Source organism: Erigeron canadensis, chromosome 4 (genome assembly GCF_010389155.1).
Source record: "Erigeron canadensis isolate Cc75 chromosome 4, C_canadensis_v1, whole genome shotgun sequence".
NCBI classification, from domain to species: Eukaryota; Viridiplantae; Streptophyta; class Magnoliopsida; order Asterales; family Asteraceae; genus Erigeron; species Erigeron canadensis.
In genome coordinates, this window is record NC_057764.1 from 22,655,387 (window position 1) to 22,678,014 (window position 22,628).

General features: G+C 32.3%; 2 protein-coding genes across 3 annotated transcripts; one reads left to right on the top strand and one right to left on the bottom strand.

Annotated features, from left to right (window-relative positions):
* Positions 1 to 2,083: 2,083 nt before the first annotated feature.
* Positions 2,084 to 7,647, bottom strand: LOC122596009 (E3 ubiquitin-protein ligase RGLG4). 2 transcript variants are annotated; one of them, XM_043768506.1, is made up of 12 exons: positions 7,545 to 7,647; positions 7,311 to 7,468; positions 6,597 to 6,681; positions 6,208 to 6,348; positions 6,019 to 6,132; positions 5,821 to 5,918; positions 5,531 to 5,610; positions 4,301 to 4,406; positions 3,917 to 4,044; positions 3,673 to 3,787; positions 2,709 to 2,765; positions 2,084 to 2,371 (listed from the first exon to the last, which is right to left on the bottom strand). In XM_043768506.1, the coding sequence occupies exons 2-12, from the start codon at positions 7,410 to 7,412 to the stop codon at positions 2,285 to 2,287; spliced, it is 1,113 nt and encodes a 370-aa protein (XP_043624441.1). In that variant the 5' UTR covers positions 7,413 to 7,468; positions 7,545 to 7,647; the 3' UTR covers positions 2,084 to 2,284. The 2 variants fall into 2 exon arrangements, with proteins under 2 accessions (XP_043624441.1, XP_043624440.1); XM_043768505.1 differs by lacking the exon at positions 7,545 to 7,647 and having other exon boundaries at positions 7,311 to 7,520.
* Positions 7,648 to 9,098: 1,451 nt separating this feature from the next.
* Positions 9,099 to 10,691, top strand: LOC122597814 (actin-related protein 2/3 complex subunit 5A). Its single transcript, XM_043770392.1, has 4 exons — positions 9,099 to 9,289; positions 9,389 to 9,461; positions 10,177 to 10,277; positions 10,464 to 10,691. The coding sequence occupies exons 1-4, from the start codon at positions 9,201 to 9,203 to the stop codon at positions 10,597 to 10,599; spliced, it is 399 nt and encodes a 132-aa protein (XP_043626327.1). The 5' UTR covers positions 9,099 to 9,200; the 3' UTR covers positions 10,600 to 10,691.
* Positions 10,692 to 22,628: the final 11,937 nt, after the last annotated feature.

The window sequence follows — 22,628 nt, forward strand, 5'->3', positions numbered from 1 at the left end:
TTGATTACATTTATTGTCTCCTCCTGTATCACCAATCTCACCAACATCAACCTATCCCCGTGTCTTTACACGTGTACTACATAGTCTTTAAGTCATTGTGTCATGATGATACCTACTCCATTTCTCGTCGAAGGTGCTCTAGAATACCATAGCTGGTATCCATTTACCTCTTTAGTGCTTTTTCCCGTCCACCTAGTTTCTTGAAAGCATGTGATGTCTATCTTACACCTAATCAAGGCATCTCCTACTCTAAAAGGTTCTCAGTAAGGGAACCTACATTCCAGCTCCTAGCGGTGGTGAGGTGAGTAGGTCGATGGTGATGGTGCCGTTTTAGGTGGTGGGTGGGTGGCTGATGTAGGTTGACGGGGGTAGCGAAGACAAGAGTATGTCGCCTGGGGAAGGTCACCGGCGGTGGTGTGGATGATGTACGGTGGTGTGAGTGAAAGTTGGGTGGGTGATGTACGGTGGTATGGGTGATGTACAGTGGGTTTCCGATGAGGAGTGAATACCGAGTCTAAGCAGGGAGTGGGCGGTGCAATAGGTGGGGTGATGCTTTTAAAATGGTGGATTGATGTCCGGCGAGTGATTTTGCAGGTGGGGGTAGGTAGAGTTCTCAAAAACAATTCCAAAAAGGGAACAAACTCACTCAAAAGTATTATTGCTTTAAAAAATAATAGTCGAAAGTATTAGTCACGTAAAAATAAAACATTGAATTCTTGCCAACTAGCAAGTGTATTCATTTAAAATGCTACTATCTATATCTATATAGACGTACAATAATCTGTTTATCTAATAATAGCGACGTACATTAATTCGTGAAAGTGTTAATCACGTGAAAGTTAATATTGGTAGTTAGAAAGGACATTAAATTCTTGCCCGCTAGCAACTAGACTAATGTCCACGCAATGTAGTAGCGGTGGGGGTAGTGATGACGGCGACATGTGACAGAGCTAGTGGTCATGATTGTGGTGGGACGGTGATGGTGGTGAATATAAAAGTATTTGATGTTAAGGTGGTAGTTTAGTTACTTTAAGGGTTGAGAGATCTATATTGTAAATTATTTCATTAAAGGTATTATAGGTATATTAGGTAAAGATGTTAAAATTAGTGAATAAAAGAGAAAGTATTTTAGACTTTTTAAAGACATAAAGTTTAATGCAAAAAAATTGATTTGTTTTATTAAATAGTATATAAATATAGACAGGTACGGATTTAGCATAGGGGCCTTGGGGACAACGGCCCCACCCCAATTTTGATATCTTTTATTGCATATGTGAACTTTAAACACACCATAAAATGGAAACTGTATATTTACATCAATTTATAGCTGTTTGACACCATAAATTAAGGGCTTTGGAAGTTGGTACACGTAATTTATAGGAACATGTGCATTTTTATTATAATTATAATCATATAAATAAAAAAATTAACAGTGGTTGTGTAGGAAAATTAGCATGAGAATAAGTATAAATAAAATAAATACTATAATTAGTATGATATACCGTATACGACTTTTTTTTGCCCCCCTTTAAGAAAATCCCTGCCTCCGTCCTTGAATATAGATATAGATGTCACTATATGTAATATATAAAGACGTACAATAATCCGTTAATACAATGACGACGTATAATAATTCATGAAAGTGTTAGTCACGTGAAATAAGTATTGGTAGTTAGAAAACATTAAGTTGTTCTTGCCAACGAGTGAAAGTGTTAGCCACGATTATTTTTTTCTAAGCATTTAGGCATGACACAAAATAAGCAGGTTTGAATTGAGGCTAAGTGAGTTTGGGTCAACATGCTTAATATATGGATTGGGTTGAGGTTTACCTTTGAAACCTGTTTACAACCAATGAACCGGAATATGATACGATTGTCGCCCCTAATATGTTTTATGTCTTAGTAGGCATATCTGCTAGTTCTTCTCTTAAAGTTATAAATCATGACATGGAGTGCGAATCACATTCATACCAAGTACTCAAGTAGTTTCTTTAGGCTTATTTTTTATTTCATAAGCTGAACGGCTCAATTGCTACATTCTTCTTTAATACCTAACTTCCAACTATAAATGTACTACACAAACATTAATTATGAATGCTAATTATATTTACACGGCTAATGGATATATAAAATGTGATCTGGTAGACAATTACAATAGCGATTTATCCTTTTCAGATGATAAACCCACCATATCCAGTATTTTTGGTATTTTCTTTCAGAAATCATTAGATTTATTATAAGCTACTTAGGTATACGATGCTAAATGGATGGTCACTATAGGCGTGTCACCCTGTATAAAGCCTGATTCGATTGCTTATTACTTGGCGACATATATGACAACGACTCAATCTTGATCCGCATTCTCTACAAGCCTGTTGCAAAAATAATAATAATAATAATAATAATAATAATAATATACTAATAAATGACGTACATAAAATACAAAGCTTCATATAAAAAAAAACCATTTTTAAATGTGCATGCTCATCAACAATAAATCTTAGTGACAATAAGAATTTCCGTGCTATGTATTACTGCACATAAAGAATGTCAAGACAATTTTTGTGACCGTTTTGAACAAAAGATTTGGATCACCAATCATCTCATGTATCAGATTTCTTATATAATTTCTGTGGCATGCTGTTAGCGACAAAAGAGGTTTTTGTAGTGAATTGTGCATTAAAAGTTAAAGATACCAATGCGACTTACCACATGTCCACATCCGAAGGCCATATCCTTTTCATTTGTTAGACAGATTGGGCAGATCTTCAACAAGGAAGCAACAAAAAGATAACAGTCAATTTGATGAAACATACCAAAAGTTAACCCTGTTGTTTATTTTGACTTTCGAGGTCAAACATATGTCTAAATTTGACTCGAGGGATTTATTCTGAGCTAAAATTAATGTTTGTATGGGTTATATATATAGGTTTTAGGTAAAATAAAACAAGTATTAATGTAAGGGAATATAAAGTTGTCCAACACCTAAGCTTAGGTGTGGAACCCCTCACATACTAATATTTTATTATTTCTTGTTCAATGAATAAATGCATGGGCCTCCATGATTTTTATGGATTAAAAAAAACATTATGTGAGTGTACGTTCCATACCTAAGCTTAACTACTCACATATTGTTTTTTTTAATCTATGAAAATCATGGGGGACATGTGATTTAATTAAAATTCACCAAATATTAAAAAATTAGTATGTAAGAGGTTCCATACCTAACCTTAGGTGCCGGACAGCCTTATATTCACTTTTCATATATATATATATATATATATATGGGGGAAGTGAGTATGGGGTTGTCCCCCATCTAAACTTAGATGGGGAACCCCTCACATTTGGTTTTTATAATTATGAAAATCACGGGGGCCATGTATTTGTTTTAAATTCAAACAAATAATAAAATATTTTTATGTGAGGGGTTCCCCGTCTAAGCTTAGATGGGAAACAATCTCATACTCACTTTTCCCTATATCTCCGATATGTGCATAAGGTTTCGCATCAAACAACTGGTTGTAGGCTAATTTCATGTTGGAAAAGATGTTTGAATTTCTTGTTCAAAAGACCTATATTGAGAAATAGTCCATTTGACTTTTGAACTCAGATTTCAACTGACTTTTGACATCAAGTTTCAACATAAGCATTTCAGTGTTGAGAGGATTAGAACCTTGTAATCATCATCTTGTGTAGCTGATGTGCTGTTTACATGAGGAACATGAGCTCGACCTCTTGGACGAGGAGGTGGCCGTGGATTTATTCTCTTTGCATTTCCGGTCGTTTGTCTGATTTTGTCAGTGCAAAAGTTTAAATGATTGTTAATTGAAAAGTCATATATACTACTAAAACTTCTTGACATATTAAGTTCTCCCTTCTGTTCATGGATTTGTTAATCTGCCCAAGTATGTACTTACCCAAGTAAGCCAAGTTCATGAACAGCCTCATATTGTGTTGGGATCTCCATAAGGGCAGCAAGTGCAAAAGCTGCTTCTTTGCGAGTTGGGCTTAGCTCCGTGGACATGATACCAGTAAAGTTAACAAACTGCAGTTAAAAAGTCCAAAGAGCCATAAGTGGTTTGTATTTTCTGGTTAGAAGCGATTGACGTATTCTTCAAAGTCATTAAGAATGCTTGAAGTTTTTCACGAACTAGTTACAATTACAAGATTTAAGTATTATAAAAAAACTATATATTGTAATAACTTCCAACGAATAAACCTGTGATTGAAAATGATAAAATTTATGAAAAAACAGTTGATTATGAATGAGTTTGAGCCAATCGTGTAGGATATTTTCCTACCTGAAAGTTATCAAATTCACGAGCAGGAAGTTTGTCATCGAACCTTTTCATGTCAGCCCAGGGACCATCTCCAACGCCAACAAGGATAATTACGAGAGGATACAAACTGCTTACAAAGGGTAAAGATTCAAATCAAGAAGCTATTGCTTTATGTAGCTATACATGATTATGATGTTAGTTGGAGAAATTTGAAGACATTTAGATAATGTAAATTCTAAGTACTTTAAAATTGTGATTTGAAGTCATGAAACAAGAATGTTTCTTCAGCTGGAAGAATGAAAAGTAAGCTTAAGATCTATTTCCTTTTTCCATTGATTACAGTTATGTTATTTTCTGGATAGTTAGAGTTATATAATTGAAGGATTGTTTGCACTTCGCAGAACGACCCTTATTGAAATAGATTGACTGCTTAAATAACACAAAGGGTCTTTTTCTTTCGGCAACTAGTAGACTAGAAGTGTAAAAACAAATGCAGTAAGAATTTGTCCGCCCCATCTGAAACTTTAATAACCTTGACTAAATAATTAGATTTGCCTTTTAATTTGTTAGCCTCTTAAATGTGTGTTAAATAGATGTTAAATCTTGACATAAAGGTGGAAATTTGTGGGGATACCCTTGACCCTGGGTCATCTTGACAAACAACCATTGTCCATCACCAAGCATGACTCTATGCAACTCCCTTGGCACATTGGGGAAACGCGGAGGCAACAAAGTCACTCCTGTGGCCCATGTGTTTTGCGAATGGGGGTACCGATTTATCTATGATCAATTGGTATAGATTTTAAGTGAAAATGACTCTTTTCTGCGACAGAAGTAGATTTCAAACTCGAATTGCAGAACCATATCTAAGAACTATGAGTCAACGTTTTTTGACTTCTGGCAGAAACCTTTGAATAAATAACTCAACAGAAATTATTTTAGTTAAATTGTTCTCTAATATAAATGTCTATAATGAACTATAATCGCTGGGACAAACCTAATTTTCTGCAAACCGAAACAAATACTGACCTAGAATGGTGAACACGAATTATAGAATTACATTAAACCATCATGACTCTTATAGCTTTGACTGATCTGTTCTAGTGATACTATTTCCTAATTAAACTTAAACATTAAAAACAATGACTACTGCAATGGAGATATCCACCACTAAAGGGGAAGTAAAAATATCAATGCATTTTGACGTTTTAGTATAACTATGAGAAATTTGATCGTCAAGTAAGGCAATACCTTGCTTCAACAATTGAGGTAATTGTTTTCTGTTCCTGTGAACTAAGCTCTCCATCGCTAGTATCCATGCCCCTTGTAACCTTCATTCACAAAGAATTTCCATCACTACTACTTCATGCAACTCAAATAGTTGAGTTCGTGAATCATGTTTAATTTTGTCAAGAAGTATGTGTTTTGCTAAAAGTGGATGTTAGTAAGGTATTCCAAGCTCTTGAAGAGGGCAACACACTAGCAATTGGAGTCAATTAGTTTTCATGTAGTAAGAGAGTGAGGTAACTTTATAAACTGACCTGGCCATCTGCTATGATAACAAGAATATGGAATTGACCTCCGCTTTTCTCTACTATATTAATAGCAGCCTCAACAACAGGTGCAAAAGAGGTTGGCCCTTCAATTAAAAATTAAAAAAAAAAAAAAAAAGGTTTAACAGTTAGCTATTCATATAAGTAGTCTGTTTTACCTTATATATCAAAACATTATACACATACCAGCCAATTGTACGCCTGCGACAACCCTCTTATAGCAATTTAAGACTTCTTCAAATCCGTGGCAAGGAGAACCATCGTCGTGAAAGTTAAATACTTCTTGGTCATGTGTCGTAACTACGGTAAGAGTAAAGTTATCTAAATGGCTGGCAAGAAAACGTTTAAAGTTTTGTGTTTGTGTCGAAAACCTACCATCTCCAAATCCAAAACAAGGAATCAAGTTATCATCATCAAAAGGAGCAAGAGTCGCTCCTATAATGGATATGGCCTTCTCGTATGGGTTTGGTTGATCACCAATGGCATGAAGGCTTTGATTATTGAACGACTCTTTACCTATGTTAGACAGAACCAAAGAATTTGTAAGATTTGGTAACTACACAGATAATGATAATTGCACAATGGGGAAAAAACACAGAAACATATGCGATTCATCAATGTGCATATATCTGCAGCATTCACTAATATTCCTTCTTTTCTATATTTCTTGACTTTATATATTAGCATAATTATGGTAATAAGTATAATGGAAATACAAAGCAACTTAACTAGCAAACTATTAAAATAGCCTGAAGACAACAAACCTGTCCATTCGTTACTCTTGGTAAAATCTATTCCAAGAATAAGGTTAGAAGACTCCAATCCAGAATTTCTAAGTGCCTGTGTAACCTGCAAATGAAATCCCAAACCGATACGTCTCTCATATATCATTAGTTAAACACAATGAGAACTTATCTATGCCTAATCAGTACTGTAAAATTCAATTGTTTTTCTACCAAGTTTTTGGCGGATACATGATTCCTACCTCTAACATGTAAAGAACTATCAACATTCAAGTAAAAAAATGTGCCATGACAATTTAATGGTTTTTTTCTTTTAAATATCACAATGTATAAGAAAACGTAGAGGTTTTATATAACATATCCAAGTTTTTAAGCAATCTCCATTTATTTAAGGACTTCTAACTTTTGGTTCAAGGAACAAACAGGGTTGCATTCAATGGAAAACCCTCTGCCTTTAGATACAGATCCTCACTCCCTAGTCCCTACAAAATGACCAGAGGTCCTTCTGGAAGGTACCTATCTACCATAGGGTGATTATACTGTCTAATCTTACCCCTCTCATACATCGTGAAAGTGAGATTGGTTACGTTTGTCTATACATCACACCTTTCTGCCAGTATTTTCTATTAGAATACTGCAGTTTTGTGAAAAGGCGCATTGATAGAATTTATAAGTCTAATAGTACTTTAAAACAATGATTAATTATGGGTCATATTTTTGGGAGCTAGACTGAACCTGTTCTAGAGAAGAATAGTTGTCTGGGATGTATCCATACTTGTTCTTGAAGGCTTTTTTGGATTTTGAAGACTTTACGCTTGAACCTTTTCGACTAAACATTGATGCTTGTTGAGACAACGACCGGTTTATTGATGCTGTGGCAGGTGGGTGTTTTGCTGCAACAAAACCACAAATCTGAGATAAAAGATTGCCCATAATCTCATCTTCTTTTAGTTCATTCTGCAAAATTACCTCTCTACATGGCCTTATATTGATGATTCTTTTCTACTTTCTGAGTTGTTTCGCGAAATCCGTTACAATATCTTTTGCTTTATCTGTTAAGTTCCTAAATTCTCTTAATTGATTAAACTATCACTTTAGTTTTGCTTTTACTTTAATTGAAGAATATTCTTTAACCATATATATAGATTGATACAATTTTCTAACGTATGCACTCAGGAAAGCACATATTCTCTTGGGTTAGATACATAGTTTCCACTATCTTTAATCCTACATCATGAATCAATACATCTCTTTTTTCTTTTTGCAAAGTAACTATCAAAATCAGTAAAAGTTTAATGACTTGTTAATTACAGTAGTAAATAAGACTCCAACATGACAAATACACTATACGATTAAAATGCATTAGCTTCACTAAAAACCAGCCACCACAATTACTAATCCTTTGAGTAAACAATGACGTATATGGGTAAGTTCATTAATATACAACAAATCAACGTTGATTAATAAAAAAAAAAGAAGGGATAATGGGGAATCCTAGCCCTAACTAGCCATGGTACAATATCTTCATCATAATCTCGAACCTGAAACCTTAAGGTTACCAAATGTTTTTTTCACCACTAGACTAACTCCTTGTTGGTAGGTTAATTAATTATTTTGTAATTAAAACTTAAAACACAATACCTATTTTAATAGCAAAATATATAGATTGCAACTACTTTTACACCATCACAACTCCACGAGCCAAATCTGATGGTTGACAAAGCAAAATGTTATCAACCTTAGTCGCAATTATTCAATTTGAATCTATTATTTTTAGACGATGGAAAAATGATTCACGTTCATACATTGCATATGTATAATTCTAGTATTATTCATACGTCTTAATCCATTTCATCATTAGATATTTTATTAACAAAACAAAAACACAATTTATATATACTCGTGTGTTACACATTCAGATCCGGTCACCATCCTCCGTTATCGCATGTACCAACCATATTTACATATTTTACTTTTAATTTTACTATACATCAAAATTTAAAATAATTTTGAAATGTCGTAATCATCTATATCTATACTTCTATATCTATATTTACACTATCTAATAAAACAAACAAACCTTTTTTTCCTTAGACTTTCTGTTTTTGAAAAACCAAAAATATCATTCTTATTTAATCACTAATTTAAACACATTCATCTAAGATACCTATAATACCTTTAATGAAATAATTTACAGTATAGATCCCCCAACACTCAAAATAACTACAATACCACCTTTATCATAAATTACTTTTACATTAACCACCATCGTCGCTCCATGACCATCCCACTGCCATCCCCACCACCACCACCTCCGCCATCACTACCAGTATCGTCACCACATTGTGCGGACAAAAGTCTCATTAAAAATTTCTTAAAAATTAATATATCTTTTTAATTTATTAACCTTAATTTGTTTTTTTAAATAAAGTCTAAAATTACTCCATGTCATATTTGTAGAGTTTTTGGGCATGTTTAAAAAGATTAATTATTTTTTAAAAAAATAAAATTGTCTCTCTCAAAACACTCGAACTTATGAAGACTGTATGAGGGGAGGAAAGTATAGATTTGGGGGGAAATAAAATATAGATATATAGATATATAGATATAGATATACATACAGAAATGGGTGAGCATGTAGAAGCAGACAACGCAGAAGCCATAATCTCAAGGATCGAACATAAATCTCGCAAAATCGAAGCCTTACTCAAACAGTCAGTCCCTTCTTCATTTATTTCTTTTCATTTCATTTTATTTCCCAATTTAATTAAATAAAAACCCTAACAATTGGATTGGATTTTAATTAATTTTAGGTACAAACCTGTTGAAGCCCTTAAAACTGCCCTTGAAGGATCTCCTCCTAAAACCAGAGATGAGCGTTGCAAGGTTTTTTTTTTTTAATTTTTAATTTTTGTATATATTTTATTTATTTGTTATTTTTCTGTGTGTGTGAAATTTATTCTTGATTTTAATTAATTTATGATGGAATTTGTATGTGATTTTCTCACTTTTAGTTAATATAGCCTAACTAACTAAGACGGATCGCATATAGGTTAGTTATTCTGTTTTTCGGTGCGTTTTCGTATAACAGAAAAACGTAGTTTCTTAAGCAGTTCAGAGCTACTTTTTTTTTTTTTTTTAACACATTTCATTCATGGGAAGTTATTCACTTCTGAAATGTAAAGTGGTGGTTCACGAATGTCGAAGGTATACAAATATGTCAAACAAAAAATGATTTTTTACTGTTGGATTAATGATAAAAGGTTATATGCATCTGTCCGTTGCCAGTTGCATTGGATATGCACAATGCACCCTAACTAGGATCATGAATAAGTCTGCAACTTTGCATAAGGTTAACATAATTATCCGGCCTATGAAAGTTGCGGCTTTCATATGTTGAAATAACCTTTATTTTAATTTAGTAATCTGTGTTATAATTTATGTATTGCGATTACGTCAATTTTTCGTGGCTGTGAACAAAAACGTTGCTCCACATAAATTGCATATATGATTATTTTTTCCTTTTGATTGTGATACATTTTGTAAGGTTAGAACATCAATGTGATGGTTGTTTTTAACGCTTCCTGATATTTGTGTGTAGTCTGCAAATTGGATCGTGGTGCATAGAGCGTTAATGGCAATAAAAGATGTGGATTTAATGTTCTCATCTTTGGACCCTGAGTACTATGACATTCTCATGAAGTTAGTCCCTCCTTTCTTCTTTCAATTCGTTCTTCCATTATGGCATTATCTGTTATACGATTTGTGGACCTGACGACCCTCTTTGTTTTTGTAATTGAGATTGATGAAATGAAAATGTTAGTCAATCAACCTGAAATGAGTTCTGTCACATAAAATATGAGCATGTGTTTTTGTTAATTCTGACAGGTACTTGTATAGAGGATTATCTACCGGTGATCGCCCCACATGTGACCAATGCCTACGGATTCATGAGAAATTAACACAGAGAGCAGGTCTTGGATGCATTCTTCGTGCACTCAGTGATACTGTAAATACGGTTTGATACCTACAATGCTCATGCTCATAAACAATGTTGACCTACAAATAATTCATGTATGTTTTTTCTTCTATAATTCCTTGTTTCATTTGTCTTCATTGTCCAAGTTTATACAGTGTTTTATGTTAGTGGTTTTCGACATGGGTATTAATGGAAGTATTGATAGCGTCTCGTATACCTGGCAAAGAATCACCGATTCAAAAAAAAAGTTATGTCTATGTTTTGGAGACATACTGTGACAGAATTTCAAGTAATTTTTAAAGTATCCACTTACTCAAAGAGTCAAAGTGATATGTCCCAGAATATTTAGTTGCTTTCAACTTGTTGGGTCAAAAAATATTTTGGTCCCCTAAACCGAATATCTTTCTGATTTCCCTTTTCTTTTGAAAGTTGTGCTTTCCTAACAATTTGAGATTGCTATAGATTCGACCCTTCATTGTTTAATAGCCATTTGAGTTAATATCCATGGTCAAGGTTTAGGATGTGTCTTCATGGTGATTTGTTGATTCTACTTGTAAGAACTTTTGCTGGATGGAATTAACTATTTAACAACTAGTTAACTTAAATGTTCTAAAGATATTTTCTACAAAAAGTTTTTACGTTGAAAGACCTTATTATGAAAAGACTACATTGTACTTGATATCAAAATTTCTATGATACGATCTTGTTTCATCCAGTTAATCATAGTCCCTGGTAGAACTGAACTAATAAAGTTGGGGTCACATTGTATGTTTCAGCGTTGTGTCCTCTTATTTTATTGCTAATCAACGAAGCATTAGGTGGTGCATGTGAGTCGTCAACTAGATTTTCCTTTTTCAGTCGTACAATGGAAATTCGGTTCAGGGTCTGAGATCAGGGTTGACCCTTAAGTAAATTGGTTAGGATTTTGTCAAGGCCCTTTAACACTCCAATATTCGTCGTGTTTTTTATCAGTAGGAATTGTCATTAAAGCTTGGAAACCGTAAGCGATGATGCTTTGGGGAGGGATACAAAAATATAATTGAAGTCTACATAGGATAGGGATGATGATACACGATGAAACAGGTTATGCAATTCACTGCCCCAAGCTAGATTAACTTGATCCTAGTGACTCAAAGTCCAACAAAAAGACCTTAAGATTTTAGGATTCCAACGACCGTCAAGAAAGTAACAGTGTTGAAGCAATCAAACTTAATTGGGTGAAACGTTACCCATATTCGTTTACCCAGAAACAAAGCGGAGATTCTCAGCAAACGATGGTAGAACTTTTAACCAAAAGAATACTCTATCCCAATTTGATCTTACCCAGCAGTCCTGCGCGAAGGATATCTCTAAACCTAAATCTAAGCTATGTTTAAATAAGTGAAATTCAATAAATTGTCGCATCCTAAATCAACACCAGAGTCATTTCACGTGATGAGTTGATCCCTTAGACTTCCTAAAATCGTATCTTGAACATTTACGAAGTCAAAATATACACTGTTCAGGTTCAATGATTTTACCTAAAAGCTATGTAGATATAAAAATACACCAACAGGCACAATGTAATCCATTTTGTGTTGACTTTTGAACACTTTTATTAATATTGTGTTTGCAAAACCACAATCAAAACGAATTGTTTAGTTGAAGCACAGTTTGAAAAAACAGGCACGTGTTTTTTCCAAATTTAGTTTTAAAAAAGGATAATGATAAATCAACCTAATTGGTGTGCTTAAAGATATGCCTAATAGTAAGATGATGACATGTGAAAAAATCAGGGGGCAAGATTAGGAAAGAGAAGTAGTGTAATTCACATGTCAAATTTTTAAGGTTTTAGGTTGATTTTTAGGCATATGAGTTAGGTTGATTAATCATTTTCCTAAAAACCCAAAATCCATTTTAGAAAAGCAATTTCAAACACCTCTTCTTAACGATTAAAGAAACCTTGGCTGTTAAACTTAAATACTTATTCTGTTACTTTTTTTGGAAAGTTCATTGAAATCAAATTGTCGACCATCTTTTATTCAATAACTTTTTCACCACACACTTTTAACTAATCATATTATGCCACATCAACTCCACCACTCATTACTCATTTCACCACTCATTTTACAATTTTCATTTTATTTAAACATTCAATTTTCATTAAATTAAAAACATTACATAATAAATAAAAATAAAACATACATAATACGAGTACTTAAAAAACATTACGAACATTACATAATAAATAAAAACATAACTAACATACTAATTTTAAAATACATAAATACTAACACTCGGAATAGTCCGAGTCCACATTACTATCACCGTCGTTACGATGAATGTAGCGATATGGTTCAGGTGTCCCAACAACGTCGCCAGGTGGAGGAGATACGTACTCTTCCCCCAGGTCAGAGTAGTAAGGTACATCTTCACCCTCATTGACACTGCCTTGCCAGAACACCCCGTGGTCTAGCGTGGATGTCAAAGTCGTAGAGGCAGTGGTAAGCTGAAAAATAACTTGATTCAACCAATCCATCTTCTGACGAAGATACACGAGATACTCACTTTCGTTGCGGTTAAGAACCCGATTGGGAGCCGTCAATCGGTCGATCTGCGCTTGGTAAGCCGCCTTCTTTTCAGACACACTCTGAATGACGTTGTTTACTCAAGTGCGGTGTCTGGAGTCGTAATTCAGGTAGACTTGGATCGCCATTTTAACATCACGAAGATTCATTGGATTATTAGCCATGAAGAAGGTATATTGTGGTAAAATGAGATTTGTATTAGGAGGTAAAGTATTTAAAATTAGAGAGTTGTGTATGAAAATATGTAGTGTGTATTATATATAGGAAAGGTGGAAAAAAAAAAACGGCTCAAAAGTTTCAAAGTCCAACCGTTGGACCTCGATATGCATGCAAGAATTGGATGGTCGAGTGCGTGGTGTGACCACTAATTTTCATAACACAATGCGTGGTGGAGCGTTGGCGGCGGTGTTGAGTGGTGGTGTCACATCCATAATGTGCCCATATTCCATCCGTTGTCAAGCCCCTTAGCACCAATTTCAATTTCAATTTCGGAAAATATATAAAGAGAAGACATGTCTGCTCTTGTCAAATCGATTATCTTCCATCACACAATTGATCAATACATCATAATTTTCCTGATTGTGGGAAGTATAATTAAACGTCATTTTGGTCTAATATGTAGCTTAAAATTAGTAAAGACTATCAACACGGATCAAAAGGTTTAGCTATATATAATTTGGGCCACAATTGCATCCACTTCCTTCGCATATGATCATTTGCTTGCTCAGTAGATTTGTTAAGCTTGTCGATTTTTCTGTAAAATCTATTAGTCAGCCATATCGGGACCATTCGCCAGTGGTCACAACACTAAACACATACATAAAGAAATTCCATCAGCAGTACATCTAATTATAGAAAACACAAATTAATGTATAATTGTTCTTAAAAAATCATTTCCAATGTATAGTACTTTATAGCGAGTTCACTATAGCTTGAAAAGCTATAATTAGCATTCTCTTTCTATATATATCAAGATTTTGTCATAACCAATCTCTCATTGAGTATTCTTGGTAACCAATTTAATTAATTAACTAATTGCCAATTATTTATAGTTGAAGTGGTGAGATATTCGAGTGTTATTAATCACTCACTTTGCTGTCAGTGATGTTTTCCTTAGAATGTAGCTATATTCGTATATCATTAAAATCATCAAGCATCAACATATACACTTTCTACTTCATGAATCTTCATACATCAACTTTATTATAGTATAAACTTTATTATAGCATAAGGGTCAAAATCTTGTATTATTTGTTTTACTTTAATATTTGTTTTATAATAATCAATCCCTCATTAAGTATTCTTGGTAACCAAGTTAATTAACTAATCGCCAATCATTTATAGTTGAGTGGTTAGATATTCAAATTTTATTTACTCAGTTTGGTTTCAGTGATATTTTTCTTAGAATGAAGCTACATTGTAGGCTTGTGTTACCAAATGCTCTGTGAATATGGGATTGTTAATAACTTTACTATTAAGTTTTGTTATCCTTAAATGGAACTTGTTTGACAAAACTTCGTTTTACAAAAATACAGTGTTTGAAATTTCAACGTTTGGGTATTTCAATTCTTGACCAATTACAAGAGTCGTCATAACTAAAATATACACAAAACTAGGTGAAATTCGTGCGTTGCACCGGGCTATTTTATTTTTTACATAATTCATCGTAAATGACATGCAATAAAAAAATATAAACTTCAAGTAAAAAGTTATGCACATAATAAAAAAAAAACATATTCATATGGAATCAAAAATAAAATATCAACAAAACTAAAGGTGTTAAATTTTAAAGTATTTTTAGATAAAAGACTGTTAAGAAGTAAAAAACAATCCTCATTAGATCTATCTTTATTATCTGATATTGACATGAATTACTGGATAAATATATGGCTATAAATATTCTTCGATTTTCATTACTAAATGGTGTTTTGCACCATACTAACTTTCTAGAATAAAGAGAGAAAATGATGTCTTTAGGTTTTGCAAAAAGTAGTTGTATATCCATGAACACTTTTTGCACTTCAGTTCCTACGCGTATACATCATATAATACGGTTCTAATAACTAAGATATCGATAATCCATAAGTAACACAAAAAAAAAGACAATAACTTAATCGTCGCCTTATCGCGAAGATAATCAAATATGAATTAGAGTGACAAGCTACAAGATGTTTGAATATTAATATTTTTTGGCATATAGAAACATAATAAATTAAATTACAATCAAAACTACATTGTATATGATAAGATATTTGTCTTTTTTTACAAAACACTACATTGTTTAACACCTATAGGCCCTTGCTGAAAGCAAATTTTAGTTGTAACAAAAAAATAAATCTTTTGTATTATTATATTATAAACACAACTCGTCATTTGCCTAACATTTTTCAGCCCATATTTATATGCCTACATGCCTCTACATATTGGACACGTATAGATACTTAACAATCGTACACTAACCAACACTTGCTCCAAGGCTATTCAAGGCTATATATTTATCCGGAAATTCATGTCCATATCAAGTAATGAAGTAAATCTAATGAGGTTCGTCTTAGACTAACTTTTTCCACTTACTATTAGTTTTAGAATAAATTGAGAAAATGATGTCTGTAGGTTTTGCTAAAAGTCTCTTGTCAAAGTAGTTGTGTATTGATAAAAAAAAAAAAATTTGCATTTCAGTTCCTATGTGTATACATCATTATGATATATGGTTCCAATAACTAACATATCAATAATCCATAAGTAACATGATAAATGAAGACAATAACTAATTAGTTGGCTCATTGCAAATATAATTTGCATCAAATATGAATTAGAGTGACCTAACTACACGATATTGAAATATAAAGTTTTTTTTACTTATAGAAATATGAAATTACATTACAATTAAATGTATATGTTAAGATAATAGTCCCCTTTCACAAAACACTATCTCGTTTAAACAAATATAGGCCCTTATTGAAAGCAAATTATAATTGAAACAAATAATAAATCTATTTTTTTATGATTTTATGAACACAACCTCGTAATATGCCTAACCTTTTTCCAGCCCGTATTTATATGCCTACATGCATGAAATATCGGACACATATACACGTACACTAACTAAAACCTACTCCAAATAGACATAGTGAATCACCATTATAAAAATATCACCACATTATATGAACACTCAACTATGTTAGGATGCTTAAAACAATCAACTAGTTGACCTCCTTCAAACACTTGATCGCTCATAACTCCGTGATCTTTTTACTATTTAGTCACAATTCTCATAGAAAAGTTGAACCAAAACCAAAAATCCATATAAATGGAATAGGGGGTTTGCAAGTGAGTCAACAAAACAGGTTTAGGTATGTCTTATCTCATATGGATTTCTTTCAGAAAAGGCCATTAAATTGATTTTATAAAATTAATTTGTATAATTTATAAATATGCCTTCATGTGAAACTCATAAAGTATACAATTAAAAAACTTAAAGTATAAATTTTGGATTTCATGATGAGTAACCAATATAAGGAAGGTACTTAATATTTATTACAAAGAAAATGTTGCTTAGTTAATTTAAATTAAAAAAATATATATATAAAATAAATTATAGATAAAAAACATCCTTGAAAATAACATATTTTCGGGGAATTTGTAGTTTTGTCATTATTGTCAAAAATCAAAATATTCAGTTCTTGCATTTTTTTTTTATTATTGAAACGACATTATAAAACTGACTATAACTAAAGATGAGATTCCTGAAGTAAAATCCAATTTGGGCAAACTCTATCCTAGACTTTTGTCAAATAGTCATTGCAAAACAAACAGATTCGGGAATTGGTTTCTTTGAATACGAAAAGGTATTTTTTCTATTCGACGAAATAAGTTGAATGCTAGGTTATTCCTCTCCTTTTGACAAAATAATATTAGATACTAATAAAAAAAAAACTTAGTGCTACTGTTAACGCTTGTAAGCTAAGAATACGATGAATTAATATTAAAGTTAAATATTCAATGATCAATGAAGTATGTATATATCTCATTATATGCACAATCGTGTAAATAGAAAATTATGAATAAATTCATCACATACAAATGAGTTTTGAAATAGTAAAACTAAAACGATGAATGGTGTGTCGAGCAATCAAGGCTTAAAAAGTTTTAAAATTAACAATCTTATAGTTTTATAGTAGTTATTAAGTGTAAACAGTTTTCTAGTAGTTATGATACACAAATCATAATTAAACTATCAATTATATTTTTTATTTGTATTAACGGAAAAAGATTCTCAACTATCATTTTTAATAAAAGCTAACAAGTATTATATAAATATAAAAACCTATGGATTATATTCATTGTGAGTTATTATTTCATAAAATAAGAGTAAAATTATTTACGTGTGGATCCAAACACTATTTATTAATTTCATAGGGCATTACAGGAGTTAAGGTTGTTTATTAATTATGAATCTCAAAAAATAAACAAAACATCATTTGGTTCAAATGGCAAATAAGCCTACCTCCCAACTTGGATGTTGTGGGTTCTACTCCTATGACTATAACTCTAAAATACTTATGTGGTAGCTGACTAAGCAAAATAAGTTACTACGTGGATGCTGACATGTCTTTAGGATCGAAAATTTTCATAAAATAGGACTATAACTCTAAAATACTTATGTAGTAGCTGACTAAGCAAAATAGGTTACTACGTGGATGCTGACATGTCTCTAGGATCGATATGGTGATTCCAAGTAGAAAATGCTAACGTGGCGGGCTCAGAGAGCGCCACGTGAGCGCTTTCTGATAACCTTTTATATATATATTTTCTGATAGCCTTTTATATATATATAGATTGTTCTACCTCGATTTTGTGTATATATGTTTTTTTTCTTTTCTTTCATTGGCCCTTCTTTAACTAATTGAACATTTGGCTCATTTATTAGTGTCACGTACATCTAGATATTTTTTATATCAATTTTTTAAAATAAGTCAAAATTTTGCATCCGGTTGTATCAAAATTTCAATTTGTTACACGTATCAAAAACTAGATTCAATCTCAATCTTTAATGATTGTTTCTTTCTACCATCATGGTCTCCGGCAGGCGGAATCATCACTACCACTTGGAGGTAGTGAGCCCTCGGAAAGAATGGGTCTGACTCGATGGCACCCCTTCACATCCACTGAGCCGGCCCATGCATCTACATATATTTGATGTAGTGTTAGTTAATGAGATAAGAAAGGATGAAAAGGAGAGAATGATCACAAGAGGCATTGAGAGAAGCTTAGAAAGGGTGAAAGGGTGGGGGTGGAAAATTAAGTGATTCCATTCAATGAATTGATAATCTTTAGGGAACCATATTAAATTTTCTGGTTAAATTTAGATTTTTGTATTTGTTTACACAAGTTTTTTGGACCTGGGAAGAGCTGATCGAAGGATTTGTAATTAATGTAAATGTGGTATTTGGGATATTTTAAAAAACAAGGGTTTAATGTGTAAATTAGTTAGATAAGAATTTAGGGTGTAGATTGGTTTAATAAGAGTAAATTAGATTTACTTCTAATAACTTTTTCCAAAAAATAGGTTTATTAAAGGCAATTAGGTTATTTCTAATTTTTTTAAACTAATTTTAAATATAAGGGTTGGAGAATTTTTATATGAGAAAATCGCGACAATATGCAAATTTCGTTGCGATTGTACCAAATTTCGAATTATCACAAAATAGCCATATATATCGCAATAATCTGTCAAAATCGCTACGAGATTCTGCGAAATCGTTACAAGATTCTGAAAATCAAAACTTTGTATTCTTAGACTATGTAATAAATTAGTATGTTTAAAAAAAATTAAAATCTCAATAATCGCAATTGCGATTTTGCAAAAAAGAAAAAAAAGTTCAGAGTCTATATATTGCGATTTTGCACTCGTAGCGATTTTGAAGATCTCGTAGCGATTTTGCAAATTCTCATTGCGATTTTGCAAAATTTTGTAGTGATTTTAAAGATCTCGTAGTGATTTTGATAAATTATTACGATTTATATGGCTATTTTATGATAATTCAAAAAAACTTAGCTATTTTAGTACAATTGCAACGAAGTTTGGCTACTGTCGCAATCTTCTCTTTTTATATGGTAGTAAAGATAGTGGTGAGATCAGTTAGGCTATCATTATGGTTATTGGGTTCGGTTGATTTTAAGAGGGGTATTGAAAGATTTTTGTTGGGCTCAAAAGGGGTGGGCTATCAGAGAGGGAGGTAATGGGCTCTTCTAAAGCTGATGCGGTTTTAGTTTGGGCCGTGGAGTGAGGTATAAACTCATAAAAAGGGTAGGAGAGGAGACTGACTACATAGGTGATAGGTCTTATAGGTAAGGAAAGAGGTGATTTGTGGGCCCAAGGAACAGGGACGGTTCTACAATTGGGAAAGTAGGGGAACTGCCCCATTCCAATTTAGTAAAATATAATTTTTAGAGGTATATATGAAATAAATAAATAGAAAATACAACAAATGTCACCGTCGTTGTCATAAGTTTATTTTTTGAAAGTACGTTACTTATGTTGAAAGCATTATTTTTTAGATAAATTCTTTATTGGTGGAGTAAAAATCTTGAGTTGTTTTAATTTTTAATAGAGTTGAAAGAGAGAATTTGAAAAAGGGTGGAGGTTCCCTTAAGTTAAAGATTACTTGAGGGGTGAAGTTGTAGGGCTAATGAAGAATGTGTTTTCTCTGTTTAGGTAAACGTATTATACATGAATCTAGTATATCTGTATGTGAAAATGTTATTTGTTTTAAATTATTAATATAATAGTCATCACAATAGTCATGTAGAAAATATATGTACATGCTAAATTGTACATCATTGATTGAAAACTGCAAAGACCAATGTTCATGTAAAAGATAAATATTTCCATAACTGGCACCCACCAGTGTTAAACGCGGTCTTCTCAACACTGATCGTTGATAAATAGACTAAACTCGTCGTTAACAAAATTCTTTTAAGAGTCCATTTTTTCTACTTACGGGTCAGGGCCCATTTTTTATATAAAAAAAAATTCCCCTGAAAATGAATCTAATAAATATAATAAACGATTCTTAAATTTGTCTCTTTACAAAAAGATATTTTGGCTCCGTCACTTTAAAGGAGCACGTGAAACAGAGCTGTGGGATAGTGATTTAAAGGATTAGAAGGTTTTAGGCCGGGGATATCAGAGATGACAGAGAGATTCTTTTGAGTTTTGACTTCCAAAGAAAAAGATTTTCTTTGTAAAATAAAATCATTGACAGAAAAAAACCACAAATCACCTCCTGCCTCACCAAATAAATAATGTCACTACAACACATCACTCAATTCTATATACTTTATTTTACGTAATTTTGAAAAGTGCATAAAATATTATTAGATCGTTCACACTTATAAATGTGTACAAAATGTATACATCAATAAGTGCGTACAAATTTAAAAGTTTCACATTTAAAAGTGTGAAAAAAAATGTTTACACTTGTACAAGTTTTAAATATTATGCACTTATAAGTGTCAAGATCATTTCTTCGCGGGCGATTTCTTTGCACTTCTGTAAAAATCACCCGCAAAGAAATGATTTTTATAGTGCGTAGAAATCACTCGCGAAGAAATAATCTTTACATTTAAAAGTGCGTACAAATCTAATATTTTTTACACTTATTAGTGTGTAAAAATTTTCTTGGCACTTTTAAATGTGAAACTTGTAACTTTTTTCACACTTTTTAGTGTAGACTATTTATACACATTTTTAATTGCGCACAACTTAGCAATTTTTTTTTGTTATGGATGAGTAGAGTCAACACTCAAGACATGTGTGGAATAGTCGTGTGTATAAAGCCCCACGTCTATGTAAAAATTCCTTAAATCAAGAGGCCACGTATACTTCACTGAACGATTAAATTGTGAATATTTACGTAATAAGTCCCCTAACTTTGAACGCTTTTATTATTATATATTTTTAAATTTTATCAAATTTGAACAATTTTACAATATATTTTTGAATTTTATTAATCTTTAAGATTCATTTGTAGGCTCTTATATAAAACTTGATATAAAATATATTAATGAAATAGGTTTTAAATGTATTTTTCCATTGATATAACCTTTTCAACTAATATATTGTACATATTAAAATACTTACCGTCAAAATTAGATGAGAAAGACTTTGAATATCAAACTCAGACATTTAAAATGCGACAAAGATAGTACATAAGAATAGATGAATAATTGTTCTTAAAAGATTAAATTTACAGTAATGTATAGTATTTTATTGTTAACTATAGCTCTCGAAGATCTAATTAGCAAACACATATTTTCTTTCTGTGCAGTAATCATTTTCATAATGTATTTGATGTATAAACATGAAAAAACAATTTAAAGTTTATGGTAATATGATGAATTTTATGTAACATCTCTAGCTTACGTAATTAGATCTTTTTAAAAGATGAAGATGTTATTGTTAAAAAAGAAATTTACTCAACTCTCATATGTATGAAAAACTGCAATGGAGTAAAATCAACCCTTTCGATTATAATTGAAAAAGGAAACTTTAAGTAGTGATGACTGATGAATTGTTTTCGTATATTATAGAATTCCTTAAAAAGCATCATTAGGTATTGTTGGTACGGTAGATTGATACAAACCGTTCGATCCCATGTACTGAATTGGTATCCACGTAACTTCCAGCAAGGATAGTATTAAAGTAATTCAACCACTTAAATTCAATTTTGTTTCTGGCAAGATTCGAACTCAAATTACTCATAGAAAGTGACAGCTAGTGGCCACATAGTTTGAGTGCAGAGACATTCAACTTTTATTCACTCGGTTTCGTTTTTGTGGTGTTTTTTTTTTTAAATGGAGCTACAATGTGGGCTTGAAATATCAAGCGTTGTCGGCAATTAAAACACTAGCAAAGTCCAAGAATCTAGTATTAAGTTCTGTTATTCTTAAATGAAACTAATTTTTTTTTTGAAAGTTGAATTTCTCCGAAAATCTCGTGTCGCGATTCGACTGCGAGGGGTCTAGCATACATTGTTTTAACTGGATCCGCGCTAGAGAGCTCCCTCGAAGTAGAAATGCCTATTTCAAATACCCGATGGGGGAAAACACCCTACTAATCTGCCCGAAGGCACGACGATTAATAGGAGTAAACCCTGCCCCTTCAGACTTGAACCTAGGTAAACTCAAGTCAAACCCTTATAAAGAGACTTCCTTATGTCTTACCCAAGGCTTGAACACAAGACCTCATGTATGAGGAATGGTTTTTCAACCATCGAACTAATGCTGAAGGAAAAATGTAGTGTTAAATGAAACTTATTTAACAAAACTTATTTCACAAAATGTAGTGTTTGAAATTCCAAACTTTTGGTTATCTCAATTCATTGACCAATTACAAGAGTCTTTATAACTAACAACTTGCACGAAATTGTTTCTACTCCGATTCTGTGTATATGTTATTTTTTCTTTTATTGCATTAAGTACTTTCTTCTTTTAAGTAATTGA

Coding starts and splice junctions, on each gene's coding strand:
- LOC122596009 (XM_043768505.1), bottom strand. CDS start 7,508: ATGGGCAATCTTTTATCTCAGATTTGTGGTTTTGTTGCAGCAAAACAC. Junction 6,133..6,207: donor TTGTTTTGGATTTGGAGATG/GTAGGTTTTCGA, acceptor CTCTTACCGTAG/TTACGACACATGACCAAGAA. Junction 5,611..5,820: donor TTATCATAGCAGATGGCCAG/GTCAGTTTATAA, acceptor TTGTGAATGAAG/GTTACAAGGGGCATGGATAC.
- LOC122597814 (XM_043770392.1), top strand. CDS start 9,201: ATGGGTGAGCATGTAGAAGCAGACAACGCAGAAGCCATAATCTCAAGG. Junction 9,290..9,388: donor ATCGAAGCCTTACTCAAACA/GTCAGTCCCTTC, acceptor AATTAATTTTAG/GTACAAACCTGTTGAAGCCC. Junction 9,462..10,176: donor CCAGAGATGAGCGTTGCAAG/GTTTTTTTTTTT, acceptor ATTTGTGTGTAG/TCTGCAAATTGGATCGTGGT.